A 23,722-nucleotide genomic window follows, 5' to 3' on the forward strand; every position below is an offset into this window, starting at 1 on the left:
TATTTAAGTGTCTATCTAAATACTGTTTAACATAGATATAAAATCTGATTCCAGTGAATTTCTGATACTAAACACCACCACTGTGTAAAAAAAACTTCCCCTCAGTTCCTTTCAAGTTCCACCCACCTCTTCACTTCCAATTAAAGTTCCATTTCAAAATACATTTATTATCCAAGTATGTATACAGAATACATTTGGTTTCAGAAAGACAACATTTTCTTTTTGCAAAGTACTATTCATTTCTACGATACTGTCCTCCTGACAAAGCCAGCATTTATTCCCCATCCCTAAATACCCTTCCAAGTATGGTCATGAGCCAGCACCTCAAACCGCTGCGATCCTTCTGGTGAAGGTGCCCCCACTGCACTGACGGGGAGGGAATTCCAGGATGTCTTTAGTAAAGAGGAAAGTAGGTCAAGGTCAAGGTCGTGGTTGACTTGGAAGAGAGCTGTGAGTGATGGCATGCCCATCTGCTGCCTAGTTCTTCTTGGTGTACGTAGGTTGGTGCCCTGAGACAAAGGTATCACCCTGCTGATTTATTTTCCTTTTCTAGAGGTACAGAACAGTAACAACCCCTCAGGCCCAACGAGCCCGTGCTGCTTCATTGCACCCTTGTAACCACTTCACCTGCCAACCTGTACATCTCTGGAGTGTGGGAGGAAACTGGAACACCCAGAGGAAACCCCACTTTCCTACGATGTTAATCTTATGTAGCAGATAATAATCAATAAGTGCTTTCAGCAGGTATTGGTTGTAGTAAAGAAGAGGGTTGTAGGATAGAAGAAGCCTAACATCATGAATGGCTGGGATGCCTCACTCCTTGATGAGCCCAACACCTTCTATGAGAGGGAGAATAAAACCACACCTGTGCAAATCCCTGATGAGCCTGTGATCTCCGTCTCGGAGGCCAACATCGTAACATCTTTAAAGAAAGTGAACCCTCACAAAGCGTCAGGCCCTGGAAGGTCACTGAAAACCTGTGCCAACCAACTGGCGGGAGTATTCAAGCACATCTTAAACCTCTCACAGCTGCAGTTGGGGGTTCCCACCTGCTTCAAAAGAGAGGACAATCATACCAATGCCCAAAAAGAGCAGGGTGAGCTGCCCCAAGTTGCACTCATAACTCCTGTGATGGAGTGCTTTGAGAGGTTGGTCTCGGCCAGAATCAACTTCTGTCTAAACAATGACCTGCACTTGCTGCAACTTGCCTATTGTCACAATCGGTTCACAGCGGATGCACACTCACTGGCTCGCCACTTGGCCTTGAATCAGCGGAACAATAGTAATACATACATCCAGCTGTTGCTCATTCATTTCAGCTCTGTGTTCAACACAATTATACCATCAATTCTGTTCAACAAGCTCCAAAACCTGGCCTCTGGACCTCCCCCTGGAAATGTATCCTCAACTTCCTCACTGGGAGACCACAGTCTGTGTTTTCTGGAAATAATATCTCCTCCTCAATGACAATCAACAATGGAGCACCTCAAGGCAGTGTGCTTAGACCACTGCTCTACTTTCTCTACATCCATGATTACATGGCTAGGCACAGCTCAAGCGCCAGCTGTAAGGTTGCCGATGGCACAACTGTCATTGGTAGAATTTCAGATGGTGATGAGGAGGCGTGCAGGAGTGAGATACAGTAGATCAGCTGCTTGTATCACAGCTACAACCTTGCACTCAACATCAGTAAGACCAAGGAATTTATTGTGGACTTCAGGGAGTCAAGGGAACACACACCAGTACTTATCGAGGGATCAGAAGTGGAAAGGGTGAGCAGTTTCAAGTTCCTGTATGTCAACGTCTCTGAAAATCTTATCCTGGGCTCAACATTTTGATGCAATCAAAAAGAAGATATGACAGTGGTATATAAGGCTTGAGGAGTATAAAAAGTGCAAAAAAATACTTAAGAAAGAAATCAGGAGGGCTAAAAGAAGATATGAGGTTGCTTTGGCAGTCAAGGTGAAGGATAATCCAAAGAGCTTCTACAGGTTTATTAAGAGCAAAAGGATAGTAAGGGATAAAATTGGTCCTCTTGAAGATCAAAGTGGTCAGCTATGAATGGAACCAAAAAAAATGGAAGAGATCTTAAATGTTTTTTTTTTTGCGTCTGTATTTACTAAGGAAACTGGCATGGAGTCAATGGAAATAAGGTAAACAAGTAGTGAGGTCATGGAACCTATACAGATTGTGGAGGAGGATGTGCTTGCTATCTTGAGGCAAATCAGAGTAGATAAATCCCCAGGACCTGACAGGGTATTCCCTCAGACCTTGAAGGAGACTAGTGCTGAATTTGCAGGGGCCCTGGCAGATATATTTAAAATGTCGGTATCTACGGGTGAGGTGCCGGAGGATTGGAGGATAGCTCATGTTGTTCCGTTATTTAAAAAAGGCTCTAAAAGTAATCCGGGAAATTATAGGCCGGTAAGTTTGACGTCAGTAGTAGGTAAATTATTGGAAGGAGTACTGAAAGATAGGATCTACAAGTATTTAATAGACAGGACTTATTAGGGAGAATCAACATGGCTTTGTGTGTGGTAGGGCATGTTTAACCAATCTATTGAGTTTTTCGAGGAGGTTACCAGGAAAGTGGATGAAGGGAAGGCATAGATGTTGTCTTCATGGACTTCAGTAAGGCCTTTGACAAGGTCCTGCATGGGAGGTTAGTTAGGAAGATTCAGTCGCTAGGTATACATGGAGAGGTAGTAAATTGGATTAGACATTGGCTCAATGGAAGAACCCAGAGAGTGGTGGTAGAGAATTGCTTCTCCGAGTGGAGGCCTGTGACTACCGGTGTGCCACAGGGATCAGTGCTGGGTTCATTGTTATTTGTCAACTATATCAATGATCTGAATGATAATGTGGTAAATTGGATCAGCAAATTTGATGATGATACAAAGATTGGAGGCGTAGTGGACAGTGAGGAAGGTTTTCAAAGCTTGCAGAGGGATTTGGACCAGCTGGAAAAATGGGCTGAAAAATAGCAGATGGAGTTTAATACAGACAAGTGTGAGGTATTGCACTTTGGAAGGACAAACCAAGGTAGAACATACAAGGTAAATGGTAGGGCACTGAGAAGTGCAGTGGAACACAGGGATCTGGGAATACAGATACAAAATTCCCTAAAAGTGGTGTCACAGGTAGATAGGGTCGTAAAGAGAGCTTTTGGTACATTGGCCTTTATAAATCAAAGTACTGAGTATAAGAGTTGGAATGTTATGGTGAGGTTGTACAAGGCATTGGTGAGGCCAAATTTGGAGTATTGTGTACAGTTTTGGTCACCAAATTACAGGAAGGATATTAATAAGGTTGAAAGAGTGCAGAGAAGGTTTACAAGGATGTTGCCGGGGCTTGAGAAACTGAGTTTCAGAGGAAGGTTGAATAGGTTAGGACTTTATTCCCTGGAGCGTAAAAGAATGAGGGGAGATTTGAAAGAGGTATATAAAATTATGATGGGTATAGAGAGAGTGAATGCAAGCAGGCTTTTTCCACTGAGGCTAGGGGAGAGAAAAAACAGAACATGGGTTAAGGGTGAAGGGGGAATAGTTTAAAGGGAACATGGGGGGGGCTTCTTTACACAGAGAGTGGTGGGAGTGTGGAATGAGCTGCCAGATAATGTGGTAAATGCGGGCTCACTTTTAACATTTAAGAAAAACTTGGACAGGTACATGGACGAGAGGTGTATGGAGGGATATGGTCCAGGTGCAGGTCAGTGGGACTAGGCAGAAAACTGGTTTGGCACAGCCAAGAAGGGCCAAAAGGCCTGTTTCTGTGCTGTAATGTTCTATGGTTCTGTGGTAGGGTAGTCCAAAACTAGATGCCACAGGTTTAGTGTGAGATCAGCCCCCATCTTCTGCCTTCTGCCCGTATTCCTTCATGCCCTAACCAATCAAGAATCTATCAAACTCTGCCTTAAATATACATAAAGACTTGGCCACACAGTTGCCTGTGGCAAAGACTTCCACAGATTCACCACCCTCTGGCTAAAGAAATTCCTCATCATCTCTGTTCTAAAAGGACACCCCTCTCCTCTAAGGCTGTGTCCTCTGGTCTTAAGACTCTCCCACCACAGGAAACATCCTCTCCACATCCAATCTATTAAGGCCTTTCACCATTCGATAGGTTTCAATGAGGTCACCCCTCATTCTTCTGAATTCTAGTGAATACAGAACCAGAGCCATCAGACTTTCTTCATATGACAAGTCACTCAATCCTGGAATCATTTTCGTGAACCTCCTGTGAACCCTGTCCAGTTTCAGCACATCCTTTTGTAAGATAATGAGCCCAAACCTGCTCACAATATTACAAGTGAGGCCTCACCAGTGCTTTATGAAGTTTGAATGTTACATCGTTGCTTTTATATTCTACTCCTCTTGAAATGAATGCTAACCTTGCACTTGCCTTCCTCACCACAGACTCAACCCGCAAATTAACCTTTAGAGAATCCTGCACAAGACTCATAAGTCCCCTCGCATCTCTTTTTTTTTGTATTTTCTCTCCATTTAGAAAATAGTCCATCCTTTCATTTCTTCTACCAAAGTGCATGACCATATACTTCCCAACACTGTATTCCATCTGCTATTTCTTTACCCATTCTCCTAATCTGTCTAAGTCCTGCCTGTAGCTTTCCTACTTCCTTAAAACTACCTGCCCCTCCACCTATTTTCATATAGCCTGCAAACTTTGCACAAAGCCATCAATTCCATCATCCAAATCACTGACTTATAACGTAAAAAGAACCGGTCCCAACACAGACCCCTGTGGAACACCACTAGTCATCAGCAGCCAATCAGAAAAGGCTCCCTTTATTCCTATTTTTTTGCCTCCTGCAAATCGGCCACTTCTTTTTCCATGCTAGAATCTTTCCTAAAATACCGTGGGGTCATAGCTTGTTAAGCAGCGTCAAGTGTGGCACCTTGTCAAAGGCCTTCTGAAAATCCAAGTGCGTAACATCAACTGATTCTCCTTTGTCTATCCTGCTTGTTACTGCTTCAAAGAATTCCAACAGATTTGTCAGGCAAGATTTTCCCTTGAGGTAACCATTCTGACTATGGCCTGAGAACTCAGCCTTAATAATTGACTCCAAGATCTTCCACTGAGGTCACACCATCTGGCCTATAGTTTCCTTTCTTTTGCCTCTCTCCTTTCTTGAAGAGTAAAGTAACATTTGCAATTTCCCAGTCTTCAGGAACCATTCCAGAATCCAGTGATTCATGAAAAATGATTACTAATTTCCCACTAATTTTTGATCTATTACATGCCTTCTCTTTGGCTTTTATGTTTGCTTTGACTTCTCTTGTTAGCCATGGTTGTGTCATCTTTCTTTCAGAATACTTGTTCCTCTTTGGGATGTATACATCCTGTGCCTTTCAAATTACTTCTAGAAATTCCAGCCATTGCTGCTCTGCCGTCATCCCTGCCAGTGTTCATTTCCAATCAATTCTGGCCAACTCCTCTCTCATGCCTCTGTAATTCCCTTTACTCCTCTGTCATACTGATACATCTGACTTTAGCTTCTACTTCTTAAATTTCAGGGTGAATTTGATCATATTATGCTCACTATCCCTAAGGATTCTTTTACCTTAAGCTCTCTAATCAATTCTGATTCATTGCTCAACTCCCAATCCAGAATAGCTAGTCCTTTAGAGGGCTCAACCACGAGCTGCTCTAAAAAGCCATCCCGTAGGCACTCTAGAAACTCCCCCTCCTGTAATCCAGCACCAACCTGATTTTCCCAATCTACCTGCATCTTGAAGTCCCCCCATGAATATTGTAACATTGCCCTTTTGCATGCATTTTTTACCTCCTGTTGTAATTTATAGGCAACATCCTTACTATTGTTTGGGGGTATACAACTCCCATCAGGATCTTTTAACCCTTTCAGGCAACATGCTAGTGAACTTCTGGAGAGGAAATTGTGTTTGACCATGTGGATTGTGATAAGTGATTTCAGCCTGGGTGCATGATCTCAAAGCTTCAAAGCCCCCACCTCATTCTTTCCAAACAAGTTCATCACCATCAACTGTCGTTGTAGCTTCAACACAAATTTTTATAGTACTTTTAGTATTGTAAATAATCTTAAGATACTTCGCAGAAACATTATCAGGTGACATTAAGACAGCTTGGAAGAAGAGGTAAGTCTTTTAAAAAGAGTTTGAAAAATGAACTGGAGACACAAAGGGAACTAGAGAGGGAATTTCTCAGCCGAGTTCTGGGCAAGTGAAAGCATGATCTCCAATGGTGAGGGATCTGATGTTAAGGCACACAAGAGCCCAGAATTATAGAAGCACAGACATTCTTCCATATTAGATCTTATTGTATAGGAACTATCCCAGAATGTTCTATCCTAGTGAACTATCCTAGTGTGGAAATTGCGGGGGCCCTGGCAGAAATATTTAAAATGTCGCTGTCTACGGGTGAAGTGCCGGAGGATTGGAGAGTGGCTCATGTTGTTCCGTTGTTTAAAAAAGGATCGAAAAGTAATCCGGGAAATTATAGGCCGGTGAGTTTAACGTCAGTAGTATGTAAGTTATTGGAGGGAGTACTAAGAGACAGAATCTACAAGCATTTGGATAGACAGGGGCTTATTAGGGAGAGCCAACATGGCTTTGTGCGTGGTAGGTCATGTTTGACCAATCTGTTGGAGTTTTTCGAGGAGGTTACCAGGAAAGTGGATGAAGGGAAGGCAGTGGATATTGTCTACATGGACTTCAGTAAGGCCTTTGACAAGGTCCTGCATGGGAGGTTAGTTAGGAAAATTCAGTCGCTAGGTATACATGGAGAGGTGGTAAATTGGATTAGACATTGGCTCGATGGAAGAAGCCAGAGAATGGTGGTAGAGAATTGCTTCTCTGAGTGGAGGCCTGTGACCAGTGGTGTGCCACAGGGATCAGTGCTGGGTCCATTGTTATTTGTCATCTATATCAATGATCTGGATGATAATGTGGTAAATCAGATCAGCAAGTTTGCTGATGATACAAAGATTGGAGGTGTAGTAGACAGTGAGGAAGGTTTTCAGAGCCTGCAGAGGGACTTGGACCAGCTGGGAAAATGGGCTGAAAAATGGCAGATGGAGTTTAATACTGACAAGTGTGAGGTATTGCACGTTGGAAGGACAAACCAACGTAGAACATACAGGGTTAATGGTAAGGCACTGAGGAGTGCAGTGGAACAGGGGGATCTGGGAATACAGATACAAAATTCCCTAAAAGTGTCATCACAGGTAGATAGGGTCGTAAAGAGAGCTTTTGGTACATTGGCCTTTATTAATCTAAGTATTGAGTATAAGAGCTGGAATGTTATGATGAGGTTGTATAAGGCATTGGTGAGGCCGAATCTGGGGTATGGTGTTCAGTTTTGGTCACCAAATTACAGGAAGGATATAAATAAGGTTGAAAGAGTGCAGAGAAGGTTTACAAGGATGTTGCTGGGACTTGAGAAACTCAGTTACAGTGAAAGATTGAATAGGTTAGGACTTTATTCCCTGAAGTGTAGAAGAATGAGGGGAGATTTGATAGAGGTATATAAAATTATGATGGGTATAGATAGAGTGAATGCAAGCAGGCTTTTTCCACTGAGGCAAGGGGAGAAAAAAACCAGAGGACATGGGTTTAGGGTGAGGGGGGAAAAGTTTAAAGGGAACATTAGTGGGGGCTTCTTCACACAGAGAGTGGTGGGAGTATGGAATGAGCTGCCAGACGAGGTGGTAAATGCGGGTTCTTTTTTAACATTTAAGAATAAATTGGACAGATACATGGATGGGAGGTGTATGGAGGGATCTGGTCCGTGTGCAGGTCAGTGGGACTAGGCAGAAAATGGTTTGGCACAGCCAAGAAGGGCCAAAAGGCCTGTTTCTGTGCTATGGTTTCTAATGAAAAGGCTATGGTGCTAATGTCTTGTAAATAACTGTGTAAGGTTGCTTCAGCTATGCTTATGTACATTAAACAGGTTATTTTAAGCAAAAGCAGGTGGTCCCACAGGGAACTTAAGCTATCTTAGAGAGTCTATTTTAGGACTGTCATTCCTTAAAGTACTGAGGCATTGCAATTCTGTCTGAAGAGAAAGTTGTTTATGTCGTTTTTCATGCTGCCCACATCAATCTGACATTCAACTTGGTTGCTTTATGCCAGTAACTTGAATTAACATGCAAGGTGCAGAAGTAAACACTAACGAACTTAACCTTCGAGATACAAGTCCAACTGTGTAAAAAAAATGGGGTTTATTGCAATCACATAATATACTGGGTCTGCAGCCAATAACTGTGTAGAGCCCAGTGAAGCAGGAATTGTTTCCCTTAGATTAGAGAGGGGATTTACTCTAGGTGTTCAAAACTCTGAAGCTTTCCAATAGAGGAAATGTTTTCAATATCAAGAGCCTCAATAATTGGCACAAGGACCAAGTGAAGGGAGTGTGGGAGCAGATAAGGAGATTTTGAACAGAGTGAGTTGTTATGATTGGAATGCAATGCCTGAAAACTTGGTGTAAGTTAGTTCAGGGGCAGCTTACAAAAGGAACTTGAAAAGGAAATAAATTCATGGAGTTATGGGGAAATAGCAGGGGTGTGGTATTAATGGGAGAGCTCTTTCAAAGAACTGGCACCGACACAAGGGGCTGAATGGCACTCTGTACTCTTAGGATTTGATGGTCATGTTTCTGATAAAGTGCCTTTCATCTTTAACATATTATACTGCCACTGCATTTTCGTCACTTCAGAAATTTAATCAGTTTGCAAACAGCAATGCATTAAGTCTGTGGGAATATACATCTTGTTTTGAACAAATTCAGCTTTTGGCCAACCTTTGCAGCTCATAAGCTACCTTGCCAACAATGTGCCACTGAATCCACACACAAATCTGTCCCAGTAGTTCACTTCCTTGTAGCCTATGTTTTCCAGTGATAAACAAGTTCCATCCAGCTTTACTTCTTTCCACGTCACGACCCACACACTTGGTCTCCAGCCAGCTGTTGTATTTATTGAAATCTCTGGGGCCACACTGTTAATTGTACCTCAATGTGCAGTGTTTAAAAAACATCTGTGGCAGCTCACTTCTTAAAGCAGGTCAACATTTATGGCACGCAGATCAGAAGTAAATCTGCCCAGCTGAGCATTTTGTTGTGTGTCCATGCTGCATCAGTTCCACAAGAGCTGTGCAATAGTTGTGCGAGGTGTGCAGTACCAGCTGGTAATTGGCTTATTGGCATCACATGCACTGAGATGCAGATAAAGGCTTTGTTTTGCAATCCATTCCAGACCGATCATTCTATATATAAAGTACATTGAGGTAATACAAAGATAAATGTAAAATATAGTGTTATGGCAGACAAACAGCACTGCAGGTAGATGGAAAGGTGCAAGGACCATCATAAGGTAGATTGAGAGATCAAGAATTCACCTTTATCGTACACAAGGTCCATGTTACAACACCTGGAAACAAGCTGACCCTTAGCCGATGGAACATTTTAAAGCTTTTGTTTACACTGCACAATGGAAGAAGGGAGAAGAGAGAAACACCAGGGTGAGAAGGGTCTTTGACTATGCTGGTTACCTTCCTAGCCAATGGAGTGCAGGATGTTTTCTGTAATAGACCAGATACACTCACAATTCTCCAAGATGTCTCTGCGTCTTGGGCAGAGCATCGCCCTTAATAAACTGTGATGCTTTCAAATAGAAGACAAAAGTGATTCCATGCATGCTTGAAATCTAGAGCAACACCAGAAAATTTTCAGAAGGCCTTTGACAAGGTGTCGCTCATGAGGCTGCTAAATCAGATAAAAGCCCATGGTATTATAGGAAAGATACCAACATGGATAGAAGATTGGCCGACTGGCTAGAGACAAAGAGTGGGAATAATACAGGTGTCCTCCGCTTTTCGAACATTCGCTTTACGAAACCTCATTGTTACGAAAGACCTACATTAGTTCCCTGTTTTCGCTAACAGAAGGTATTTTCACTGTTACGAAAAAAGGGAGAGCGTAGAAAAAAAAATCAGCGCGTGCCCCGAGCAGCCGTTCTCCCTGGGATTCAGAACGGCATTCTCGCCGGCATTGCTTAAACACGTGCCTGTGAGCAGCCATTTGCAAGATGAGTTCTAAGGTATCGGAAAAGCCTAAAAGAGCTCGTAAGGGTGTTACACTTAGTGTAAAACTAGACATGATTAAGCACTTCGATCGTGGTGAACGAAGTAAGGACAAAGTGAGTTTGGCTTGTGGAAGTTGACGAAGATGATGTTGAAGAGGTTTTGGCATCCCATGACCAAGAACTGATAGATGAAGAGCTGATGCAATTGGAAGAGGAAAGGATAACAATCGAAACCGAATGCAGTAGCAAACGGACCGAAAGTGACTGCGTGAGATTTTCGCTGCAATGATAAAGTACGACTTTAATTTTGAAAGGGTACGTCGGTTTAGGGCAAATTTACAAGATGGTTTGAGTGCTTACAAAGAACTGTATGATAGAAAAATGCGCGAGGCTCAGCAGTCAAGCAAGCCTTCCACATCAGCCACAGCAGACGATGAACCTCGATCTTCAACATCGAGGAGGGCAGTCATAGGAGAAGATAAGCTGCCTGCCCTAATGGAAACAGACGACACCTCAGTGTCCCACCACCCCAACCCCCAGGCCGCGGACAGATACCGATTCGCGGAGAATGCAGTGGTAGCCGGGAGGCACACAGCACATCTTTAAGAAAAAAGCCGAAATAAACATGCTAATTAATTAGGTGCTGCCCGGCACGTAATTAATTAGCATGTTTATTTTGGCTTTTTTCTTAAAGATGTGCTGGGTGTGTCTCGGCCACCACTGGACCCCTGCATGCTTCGCAGATCGGTATCGGTTTGCTGCCTGGATGGTGGGGGCCACTGCACCACCCCAACCTGCGACGACTCAGCCTAACACACCATCATCAGTGTGCTCGGCAAGCTGTCTTCCCGATTCCCATAAGTGATACTACACTGTACATACATTATTTCTACTTTATATAGGCTGTGTACTTTTATGTGTTATTTGGTATGACTTGGCAGCTTCATAGCTTATAGTTTAGTGGAGAGAGTGTTTCTGCCAAGAGCGCTTGCGTGAGATTTTCTGCCGAGAGCGTTCGCGCTGTGTTTTTGCCGACGGCACTTGCGCGAGATTTTCACTATGGTGGACAGTGCAGGCAATGATTGTGGAAAAGTATTTCTACTTTATATAGGCTGTGTATTTATCATATAATTCCTGCTTTTACTATATGTTGCTGTTATTTTAGGTTTTATGTGTTATTTGGCATGATTTGGTAGGTTATTTTTGGGTCTGCGAATGCTCACAAAATTTTCCCATATAAATAAATGGTAATTGCTTCTTCGCTTTACGACATTCCAGCTTACGAACCATTTCATAGGAACGCTCTACCTTTGGATGGCGGGGGAAACCTGTATTCTGTAGTTGGCTGTGGGTGACTGGTGGTGTTCTTCAGGGGTCAATATTGGGACCGCTTTTTATCTTGTAATATGTCAATGATTTAAATGATGGAATTGATGGCTTTGTTGCCATGTTTGCAGATGATACAAAGATAGTTGGAGGGCTGATATTATGAGGAAGCAGGGAGTATGCAGAAGGACTTAGATTTGCAGAATGAGTAAAGAAGTGGCAGATAGAATATGGTGTTGGAAAGTGAAAGGTCATACACTTTGGTAAAATGAATAAGGGTGTAGGCTATTTTCTAAATGGGGAGAAAATTCAGAAATCAGATGTGCAAAGGAACTTGGACTTTGCCATGCAGGATTCCCTGAAAGCTAACTTGCAGGTGCAAGGAAGGCAAATGCAATGTTAGCATTCATCTTGAGGGTACTAAAATATAAAAGCAAAGGATGTAATGCTGAAGTTTAGTAAGGCATTGGGCAGACGGCACAGAGTACTGTGAGCCCTTTATCTACGAAAAGATGCGCTGGCATTAGAGATGGTCCAAAAGAGGTTCGCGAGAATGATTCTGAGAATGAAAGGGTTAATGTGTGAGAAGCATTTGCTAGCTCTGGGCCTGTGCTCACTGGAGTTAGAAAAATAAGGGGGGAGGGAATCTCACTGAATATGAGAATATGAAGACCTATTGAATATTGAAAGGCCGAGACAGAGTGGATGTGGAGGGGATATTTCCTATATCGAAGAATCTAGAACCTGAGGGCACAGCCTCAGAATAGAGCGACGTCCCTTTTGAACAGAGATGAGGAGGAATTTTGTTGGCCAGATGGTAATGAATCCGTGGAATTCATGCCACAGATGATTGTGGAGGCCAAGTCACTGAGTAAGGTGAGGTTGATAGGTTCTTGATTAATCAGGGCATGGAAGGTTACGGGGAGAAGGCAGGAGAATGTGATTGAGAAGGATAACCTAATCTTTGTGTGTTTTCTCCAGTGTAGAGTCAGTGTGCTAAATGAAGCAAAAACAACAAGCATTGAAGCCTATGTCATCAAGAACCAACTGAGATGGCGCGGTCATGTTGTTTGATTGAAAGATGAACGTCTGCCGAAACAAATCTTCTACTCCCAGTTTAAAGAAGGCAAATGTAAAAGAGACGGACAACAAAAGAGATTCAAAGACGTCTTAAAAGCCAACATGAAGAAATGTAACATCGACATCAACAATTGGGAAACCAATGCCAAGGACAGGAAACTCTGGCAAGCCATCATCCAAGAAGGAACAGCAACTTTCGAAACCAACAGATGTGCAGAATTAGAAGAAAAGAGAAGAAAATGGAAAGAGAGGCAGCAACAACCAAAGCCTGATCTGCCATCTGGAACTACCTGTCCTGAATGTGGAAGAACTTTCAAAGCCAAGATTGGACTCGTAAGCCACTTGAGAGCCCATAAGTAGATCAACAGAACAAAGACTATCATCCTCGACCTCAAGGGATATCCATGACGACGACGAGAGGAGACCACATTGTGAATACTGACTGCAGTGTCTATAGCTAACTACGTACTTACCAGGAAAGACTACAGTATTTGGGTTCCTGGAAGGTGGGAAAGGAGGAGGTTAAGTGACAGATATTGCCATAGTATTGCAGGAAAAGCAATGTACCATACAATGAATGAGGAGTAGATGGCAGATCACGTATCATAGTGGGTGCCAAAGTTAGCATGATGCTGTTACAGCTCGGGGCATACAGAATTTCGAGTTCAATTCCCACGCCATTCTATAAGGAGTTTCTATATGTCCTCCTTGTGGAATGCATGGGTATTCCCCAGGTGCTTTGGCTTCCTCCCACAGACCAATGATGTACTTGGTAGGATAAGTGGTCATTGTGAATTGTCCCGTCATTAGGGATGTGGCTCGAGGGCCGGAAGGGCCTATACCACACTGTATCATTAAATCAATAGTTGCAAAGAGAATGGTCCCTTTAAAATACTGAAAGGAGAGAGGAAGGGAATATGTGGCTGCTGGTAGAATCCTATTTCACTGGAATTCTAGTTTTGCCCTTGTGGAAACATCAAACCCCTCCCAATTGCCTGTTCCGTGTGAGCAGAGAGTCCACCTGTAGAAGGTTTACAGTGGGAGCTGCCTCTCATCAGTCTTGTTGTATACTTGCCTTAGCATTACACTGGAAAGTTATCATCAGTATCTGGGTTAAGGTAACTGTGTTCTAAAACTTCCTGTATTGCAACTTCAAGAATCAATTTATGGTATGATTTGCTACTCAAAAATAACTTTTATTCTTGTTACTTTGTCAGAGTTTGTTTCATCCTTCAGAACTGGTGTCAGATGAAATCCAGATGAAGGGTCTCAAGCAACTTTCCCTCTTAATTTTTTTTTTACAGCTGCACGGACCAACCACTGGTCTGAGCAGGAAATTCTTACACAGCCTGAAAATTATGCAGCACGTTAAATGCTTTTAGATTATGATTTTATTTGAAATATTACTTATCAAAAATTCAGAATATAGAAGTTTTCACATTTATTTACTCAGGACACTGTCCATACACAGAGTCTACAGAAGTGAGGCATAGCAGCTGCACAGTCATGGACCCTATACACATTAAAGAGGAGGAGGTGTTTTTCTGTCTGAGGCAATCAAGGTGGACAGTTCCCCAGGAGCTGACAAGGAGTTCCCTCAAACCCTGTGGGAGGCATACAGAAACTGCAGGAGCCCCTAGCAGAGAAATTTATATCATCCTTAGTGACAGGTAAGGTCCCAGAGTACTGGAGGTTAGCTAATGCTTTGCTGTTTCTAAAGGGCTCTAAGAATAAACCACGAAACTATAGGCTGGTGAGCTTGACATCAGTAGTGGGAAGTTATTGGAACGTATTCTAAGGGACTGGATACATGAGTATTTGGATATTTAGGGAATTATTAGGGATGCCTTTGTGCATGGTAGGTCATGTCAAACCAATCTTAGAGTTTATCGAGGATTTACCAGAAAAGTTGATGAAGGCAAGTAAGTAGATGTTATCTACATGGACTTCAGCAAGGCACTAGGCAAAGGAAGTTGCCACATGGGAGGTTGGTCAAGAAGGTTCAGTCACTTGTCATTCAAGATGAGGTAGTAAACTGGATTGGACATCGTGGGCGAAGTCAGAGAGCGGTAATAGCCTCTCTGACTGGAGCCTGTGGCTAGTGGAATGCTGCAGGAATTGGTGCTGAGTCCACTGTGGTTTGTCATCTATGTCAATGATCTGGATGATAATGTGGATAATTGGTTCAGCAAATCTGTGGATGACACCAAGATTGGTGGTGTAGTGAACAGCAGAAGACTATCAAAGTTTGCAGCGAGATCTGGACCAGCTGGAAAAATAGGGAAAAATGGCAGATGGAATTTAAAGCAGACAAGGTGTTGCACTTTTGGAGGACCAACTAATATACGTAGTCTTACACAGTGAGTGAGGACTGTGGTAGAACAAAAGGATCTGGGAATACAGGTCCATAATTCATTGAAAGTAGTGTCACAGATAGATAGGGCCATAAAGAAAGCTTTTGAAACATTGGCCATCATAGATCAAAATATTGAGTGCAGGAGTTAGAATGTTATTTTGATGCTGTATAAGATGTTGGTGAGGCCTAATTTGGAGTATTGCATGCAGTTTTGGTCATCTAATTACAGGAATGATGTAAATAAGACTGGAAGAGTACAGAGAAATTTTATGAGGGTGTTGTCAAGACTGGAGGACCTACAAGGAAAGATTGAATAGGTTAGGACTTTACTCCTTGGAATATAGAAGATTGAGAGGAGATGTGATAGAGATATACAAAATTATAAGGGGTATAGATAAGGTAAATGCCAGCAGGCTTTTCCCACTGAGGTTGGGTGAGACTAGAACGAGAGGTCATGAGTTAAGGGTGAAAGATGAAATGTTTAAGGGGAACATGAGGGGAAACAACTTCACTGGTGAGAATGTGGATCAAGCTGTTGGAGCAAGTGGTGGTTGCAATTTTGATTTCAATGTTTAGGAGAAGTTAGTATTAGTACATAGATGGGCGGGTATGGAGGGCAATGGTCCAGGTGCAGGTCACTGGCAGTGGGCATTTTAAATGGTTCAGCATGGACTAGGTGGGCTGAAGGGCCCATTTCTGCGCTGTAGTTTTCTATGACTCTATGATATCAAACGAGCACAACGCACAACTCTCAAAACAAGTAAATGATGTCACTCAGTCAAAACAACTGGCAGGCACAATGGCAAATGTAAAATGTTTTGACTAGACAGCACCAGCATTCAGTAGTCAGGCAGGTTATAACAATAAGCTACTGACATCCATTCTGTGTTTATTGTTACAATTTTTAACAGTGGTTAAATTGAAACTCTGATGATGTAAATACGTTGAAGCTCTAAAATGTTTCAAAGTAAAGGTTGTGGTATGACTATTATTCAGAAAAATAATGGATTATATTCATTAACACATTAATTGCAGGGTCATTCACAATTATATTAACATAGAATTCAAAACTATATTAGCATTATGTAGAAGACTCTAGCTGTGCAGCAAAGGCAATGTGTATTGGAGCATTTCAGTTACTGCGCAGCTGTGCACCTGCACAGCCTAGAGGGAACAGTGCTCGGTGGAATGTTGATTGCCCATTTCCCTCAACAGTTTTTTTCTTTCTGATCCCAGCATCTGCAGTCTTGTGTTGCTCTTTAATGCTTCTCTCTACTTTGTACCCACCACTCTTTGTTCATCCAGTACTATCTTTCTCTTATTCCAGCTACCTCATGTTCTGTTCATTCATTACTCCGATCACTTATGCACACACCAGGATACTGGACAGACAATTAATTTAAATGTTTTCTTGATCAAATCCTTCCATGGCTTCATCCTTATCCTCTTTTTGGCTTCCTGCTAACCACTGAGGAAATACTGAGCCTACATCTGTACTATCGAAACCCCGGTGAATGAGATGCCCCATTTCTGGTCAACTATCACCTCTCTATTGCACCCCAATTTCTAATATCAATCCCAAGCTTAGAAATTCCCAGCTTTAGCCTCTTGACCTCTCCATCTTTAGTAACTTCAATGTAATTATATTCTCAATTTAATTATGTCCTTGATATAATTATGTATGGCATGATCTGCCTGGATGGCACACAAAACAAAAGCTTGATGCTGTATTTTGGTACATGTCAAAATAATAAACCAATAAAACCTAACTAACTCTCAGTACTCAGCCTCTGGAGAAGACAGGTTGGGTCATAAATGTTGCACAGAATAGGTAGTTTTGAAAGGAATCAAAATTAAGAATGAGAATTAAGTATTCATTTGTAAATTAAGGAAATGTCAGAACAAATGACTCATTATTGTGTTGTGAATATATATTTGTGAAAATATGCAAAATATACATTCAAGTGTGGAGTAGAATTATAGATCTTATTATGCTTCCTCAAGCCTGTGAATGTATCCTCTTTGAGGTGATATTATTCTATTTAATGGAATATAATGAATCAGAAATTTTCTGGCCCCAAGAGATTTCCTCATTATCCCATTGCACATGGAGGGAGACTGAAAAAATCTTTCAGTTAATCCAACATGTTCAGGATCTGATGGGGTTCGACTCACAGATTTTCTAAACTACTGAATATTTCACATTTTTAATTCACGTTTTTGAGATGTTATGTTTTATTATAATAAATTTCACATTGAACCCTGTACAATTAAAGTAATTTTGGTAAGATTAAGCACTGTAATAACCTTCAATTAGACAGCTGTTGAATGAACCAATCTTCTGTGGCTTTAAAAATTTTACCTGAATTTGCCCATGACTGGTGAACCTGACTGTAGCTGACTGTCGAGCATAATCTATTCTAGCTCGTGTTCCTCCTCCTTCCTCTAAACTTTAATTCTGGCTTCTAGTTTCTTACTTTTCAGTCCTGATGAAAGGTCTCATCCTGAAACATTGATTGTTACTTTCCCTTTGACCCAGTGATTTCCTCTAGCCTTTTTTTTTCTGTATGCCGCTCCAAAATTTCCAGCATCTGTAGTCCCTCTTGTATCTGGAAGGCTTGGAAGAATATGTTGTTGTTTTACTGGGTTTTGCATACCCAAGAATCTCAGTTGAACATCAATTTTGACCATGCAGGTGCCTTAGTGCTTTCTCGCTGATCAGGGTCTGGAATCAAGCTTTGTGTAGATGAAAAGTTTCCTCAGCGAATGTCAAGCTATTCAAAGTGATAACAGAATTATGAACCCATAGCATAACTTTGGACAACCTCATAGCAAAGGGTCATAGGACAATTGATAGAAATGTGTTCTCCTGGTCTCAGAGTTATGACACAATGTTGGAATGGAAATAAACAAGCTTTTTCCACTGAGTCAAAGTATTGTTCAGTTTCTACACCAAGCTAATTTTTAGATGAATATTTGTTTCTATAGTTGGAATTATTTATCCTCGACAAAAGTTACTCACTCAGGTTACTTCAGCATCTGTGCCTCTTATAATCTTCGAAACTATCAAATCTCCCCGCAGCCTCCGATGCTTCAGAGAAAACAACCCAAGTTTATCCAACTTCTCCTCATAGCACATGCCCTGCACCGTCCCCAAAGCGTCCACATCTTTCCTCTAATGGAGTGATCAGAAATGAATGTAGTTCTCCAGATGCAGCCTAACCAGAGATTCTTAAATCTGCTGCATAGCTTCTCAACTCTTGAACTCAATGCCTTCACTATCAAAGGTAATTAGCCATTTGCATTCTTTACACCCATGCAGCCACTTTCAGGGAGACATTTGCTTCCTTAATAGTGGACTGGAAAACCCACATAGCTTTATATGCTCATGGAGGAGGAATGAGTTCAAAACCCTCCGACGGACACACAGGAGATACAAGGGACAGCATCTTTCAGCTTTCTTCTGATGACTAAGTACAGTTCTAGAAGTATAGCTTATGAAATGACAATTTAGCTCCATTGATCAATGCTGGCGTTCATGTTCCTATCATCGTACTGCACCTCACCTTGTAAGCATAACCACCTATCAACCTGGATGATACCCGGGCACTTACCTGCACAGTTATTATTCTCGTTTGCGTGCCAGTGCCAGGTGAGACGTCCACCTTGTCCGTGTTTTCAAAGAAGATGTCGTAGTTCTCCAGCAGTGAGGCCATCAGTTTGTTGGAGATGTTTTGCTCCTGTATTCCTTCAAAACCAGCGGAAACACTGCCAGGTTGGAAACACAAATGTTACAATGTAGAACACAACTGTGGTAAACCAACCATTTCTGCTCCAATCTTACTTGAGACTCCCTCAGGAAATTATGAGCTCAGTCACATTATGAACTGCTGGTCAAGCTGATACTGCAGTACTTGAAATGATGCATAGATATTTAGTTATCAGATTGGCTGTGGATTTTTTGGTAGTCTCAGGAACGGCAACTCCCTGTACCTTAAGATATCCCCTGGGAAGTTAGTGGCTATTTCACTACTGTTCAATCACAGTACAATAACACTTTAGTTTAAAGCATGTGATGTGATCACAAGACCCTGCTGTCTCCATGACAACAGTTGTCATTAGGAGTTTACCAAAAAAAAATCAGAATAAACTGTCTCCACAGACTCATTAGTTAGAGATTTCTGCTGAAACAAAATATTGGATCTTGTACGACTCCTTCGATATAACAGAATATTACCAAAAGGATAAAACGACGATAATTTTTACAGTGTCTTGAGCGTGTCAAAATATGTACCTCAAAGAACATCACAGGAGTATAATCAGAAATAATTAAGATCTATCCCAAGAACAAGGCATTAGTCATGGAAAATTTAATAGGGAACAGGTTACCATGGAGGAAATGTGGTGGAGAGTTAGGGGTGTTTTCACAGGGAACTTAAGTGAGGCAGCAGAGGGCATGTCCTCCAGTGCTGTGGCAAAGGAAGAGGGAGAATGAACCCGAGTAGAAGAAAGGAGCACAGAACTTCGTGGGGTTTGCAGATGTGGAGAGGGATGAATCCATGGTGATGCTAAAGCAGAGGGATGTGAATTTTAAAATACACTTTTGTGCAAAATGGAGACTAATGTAGGTCAATGTTGAAGTCATGGTTATATAATGCAGTGGTCCCCAACTTCCGGGCCGCGGACTAATACCGATCCGCAAAGCGTGCAGCGGTGGCCAGGACGCACCCAGCACATCTTTAAGAAAAAAGCCAAGATAAACAACCTAATTAATTAGGTACTGCCCAGCACGTAAATGTCGGTCCAGATCAGAGGCGACGCAATCGGCAATCGCCTCTGATATGGGCTGACACTTATGTGCCGGGCAGCACCTAATTAATTAGCTTGTTTATTTCGGCTTTTTTCTTAAAGATGTGCTGGGTGCGTTCTGGCCACCGCTGCACCACTGCATGCTTCGCGGCAATGTATCGGTCTGCGGCCCGGAGGTTGGGGACCACTGATATACATGTATGCACAGGTGAAAAACTTAGTCCCAGCAACATCAGAGACACAACATTTATAAGAAAAACAAATTAAACATAAATGATGCGAAATTATACAAGAAAGAACACATTTGGAATAAACAAACAAGTCCATTGTAGTACAAAGTGGTCAAGGTGTTGCTGCATTGAGCTAGTGATTGGTTGCGCAGGTTGAGTCAAGAACTGAATGGTTAAAAGAAGAAGCTTGTTGGTGTGGGACTTCAGACTTTTGTACCTCCTTCCTTACTGATAGCAGCTGAAGAGCAGAGTGATTCAGCAGGCTGATGCACAAACATCAGTTAGACACCGATAACTGGCCCCTGCTTGAGGTCAAGAGCAGGTGGAAAGTGAGAAGTCGGTGAGGAAAACTCCTGAAGTGGACAAGAATGAAGATATCAGGAATAAAAAATGAATATGCCAGAAACTCTCGGCAGGTCAGACAGTGTAGGCAAAAAGAGAAACAGAGTTGGAGGTTCAGTTCAAAGACACTTCATCAGAACTGGCAAGTCCAATGAAAGGTCTTTGACCTAAAATATTATTTCCACCGTTCCTGACCTGTCGAGAACTTACAGCAATTACTCTTTTTATTCCATTTTTCCAGCACCTGCAATTTTTTGATTTTTATTTATTCATGACTACACAGGATTAGAAATGCAGTAGTCTTATTCTAAATACAGTACAAGATAGAATATAAGACCACAGGAGCAGGAAGATAACATTTAACTCCTCATACTTATGCCACCATTCATTCATCAAGATCCTGGGTGGTCCTCCATTTCAACAACATTTTGTCCATACTCCTCATCAATTAGTTCCTCTTATATCTTGAATCTACAGACCTCGGTTTTGAAACAATCAATTACCAAGTCCTGTCAGTCCTCCAGGACAGAGTCATAGAGCAACATAGCATGGGAAAAGGACCTTCAACGCAACTTATCCATGCCAACAAGCTAGTCCCATTTGCCCACATTTTATCCATATCCTTCTAAACCCCTCCTATCTACATATCTGTCCAAATGTCTTTTCAATATTGCTATTATACTGTAACTATCTCAAACACATTCCCTGGCAACTCATTCTATATATGCACCACACCTTTCAGGTCCCTTTTAAATCTTTCACTTCTTACCTTAAACGTAGGCCCTCTATTTTTTAGTTTGCTTTCCTTTGGATAAAGGCTTTGTGCATTCACTCTATCTATATCCAGCATGACTTTCTCTACGTCTACAACATCACGCTCCCTCCAATGAGTTTATGCATGTTTGCAACGTCACCCCTTTGTCTCCTACATTCCAAGGAATAAAGAGAAGCCTGCTGAACCTCTCCCGATAACTCAGACCCTTGAGTCCTGGCAGCATCCTTGTACATCTTCTCTGTACTCTTTCCAATTTAATCATGTCCTTCTTATAAAATGGGGACCAACACTGAACACAATACCACAGGTGCAGCCTCACCAACATCTTGTAAAATTGCATTATAACATCCCAACTCCAAAACTTAATGTCCTGACTGATTACTACGGATAGAGAAATTTAAGGACTGTAGGCCCTAGGATCTAGACTCCATGACGAAACCTTCCTCCATCTACCCTGTCAAACCCTTGAACAGTTTTGTAATTTTCAAAGGAATTGAACTCTGATGAATATATATCTTACCTACTGAACCATTCATATGATAGTCCTGTTATTCTGGGAACCAGCACAGCAAATCATCACTCAACCCTTTCAATGGCAAGTATATATTTTTATGCAAGAAGCCCAAGATACAGCACATACATTCTCTCCAAAATCTTACATATTTGAAGATTAGTGCAGTCATTATCAGTTAACTATCATTTAGAATAACATTTACTGCTATATTGAACACTCATTACTATCTCCTGAGGTCAATAAAATAATTAATCTTTTATCATGTGCTGTGTACTGTTACGGTGGTCAGTTACCACTTGACTTAATTGTGGGTCACTTCAGCATCAAATTGGCAACTCTATAATAGATTAGAATTGTAATGGAGTAAGCATCGTGGCTGCGACTTCTGTTTATGAAAGTGCCTTATTAACCAAAACACTGCCAAAATGATCCAAAAATCTAAGTCCAGCAGGAGTTGTTGAGTTTCTTAAGACAATTCTTCATTTTTATTAAATACTGTTCTATTCTCTCTCATAAACGTACATTTCCCAAGAAACTTCAAAGTGAAAATGTATTCCACTCCTAGGAAATGCAGTAAGACAGAACAGTCAGTTGAATGAGACGTGACATTTCCAAAGAGAACCCAGGTGCACTAAAAATAACATGAAGTTTGCTGGTTATAGAACATAGAATAGTACAGCACAGTACAGGCCCTTCGGCCCACAATGTTGTGCCGACCCTTAAACCCTGCCTCCCATATAACCTCCCACCTTAAATTCCTCCATATACCGGTCTGGTAATCTCTTAAATTTTACTCGTGTATCTGCCTCCACCACTGACTCACGCAGTGCATTCCACGCACCAACCACTCTCTGAGTAAAACACCTTCCTCTAATATCCCCCTTGGACTTCCCAGCCCTTACCTTAAAGTCTTGTCCTCTTGTATTGAGCAGTGATGCCCTGGAGAAGAGGCACTAGATGTCCATTCTATCTATTCCTCTTAATATTTTGTATACCTCTTTCATGTCTCCTCTCATCCTCCTTCTCTCCAAAGAGTAAAGCCCTAGCTCCCTCAATCTCTCATCATAATGCATACTCTCTAAATCAGGCAGCATCCTGGTAAATCTCCTCTGTACCCTTTCCAAAGCTTCCACATCCTTCCTATAGTGAGGCGACCAGAAGTGGATACAGTACTCCAAGTGTGGCCTAACCAGTTTTATAGAGCTGTGTCATTACCTCGCGACTCTTAAACTCTATCCCTCGACTTTTGAAAGTTAACACCCCATAAGCTTTCTTAACTACCCTATCTACCTGTGAGGCAACTTTCAGGGATCTGTGGACATGTACCTCCAAATCCCTCTGCTCCTCCACACTACCAAGTATCCTGCCTTTTACTTTGTACTCTGCCTTGGAGTTTGTCCTTCCAAAGTGTATCACCTCACATTTCTCCGGGTTGAACTCCATCTGCCACTTCTCAGCCCACTTCTGCATCCTACACTATCCACAACACCACCAACCTTTGTGTCGTCTGCAAACTTGCCAACACACCCTTCTGCCCCCACATCCAGGTCGTTAATAAAAATCACGAAAAGTAGAGGTCCCAGAACCGATCCTTGTGGGACACCACTAGTCACAACCCTCCAATCCAAATGTACTCCCTCCACCATTACCCTCTGCTTTCTGCAGGGAAGCCAATTCTAAATCTACCTGGCCAAACTTCCCTGGATCCCATGCCTTCTGACTTTCTGAATAAGCCTACCGTGTGGAACCTTGTCAAATGCCTTACTAAAATCCATATTGATCACATCCACTGCACTACCCTCATCTATATTCCTGGTCATCTCCTTAAAGAACTCTATCAGTCTTGTTAGACACGATCTGCCCTTCACAAAGCCATGCTGACTGTTCCTGATCAGACCATGATTCTCTAAATGCCCATAGATCTTACCTCTAAGAATCTTTTCCAACAGCTTTCCCACCACAGACATAAGGCTCACTGGTCTATAATTACCCAGACTATCCCTACTACCTTTTTCGAACAAGGGGACAACATTTGCCTCCCTCCAATCCTCCGGTACCATTCCCGTGGATAACGAGGCTTAGCAATCTCTTCCCTTGCCTCGTGGAGCAGCCTGGGGAATATTCTGTCAGGTCCCAGGGACTTATCCGTTCTAATGTATTTTAACAACTCCAACACCTCCTCTCCCTTAATATCAACATGCTCCAGAACATC

General features: G+C 42.0%; 1 protein-coding gene across 2 annotated transcripts in view; it reads right to left on the minus strand.

Moving 5' to 3' along the window:
* fam13a (family with sequence similarity 13 member A) overlaps positions 1-23,722 on the minus strand; it is a 280,084-nt gene that overhangs the window by 173,308 nt on the left and 83,054 nt on the right. For both annotated transcript variants that reach the window (XM_063046842.1, XM_063046840.1), the window contains exon 5: positions 18,455-18,608. In XM_063046842.1, coding sequence (XP_062902912.1) covers positions 18,455-18,608 — 154 coding nt within the window. The remainder of the gene's footprint in view (positions 1-18,454; positions 18,609-23,722) is intronic.

The sequence above is a fragment of the Mobula hypostoma genome, chromosome 4, assembly GCF_963921235.1.
Source record: "Mobula hypostoma chromosome 4, sMobHyp1.1, whole genome shotgun sequence".
NCBI lineage: Eukaryota > Metazoa > Chordata > Chondrichthyes > Myliobatiformes > Myliobatidae > Mobula > Mobula hypostoma.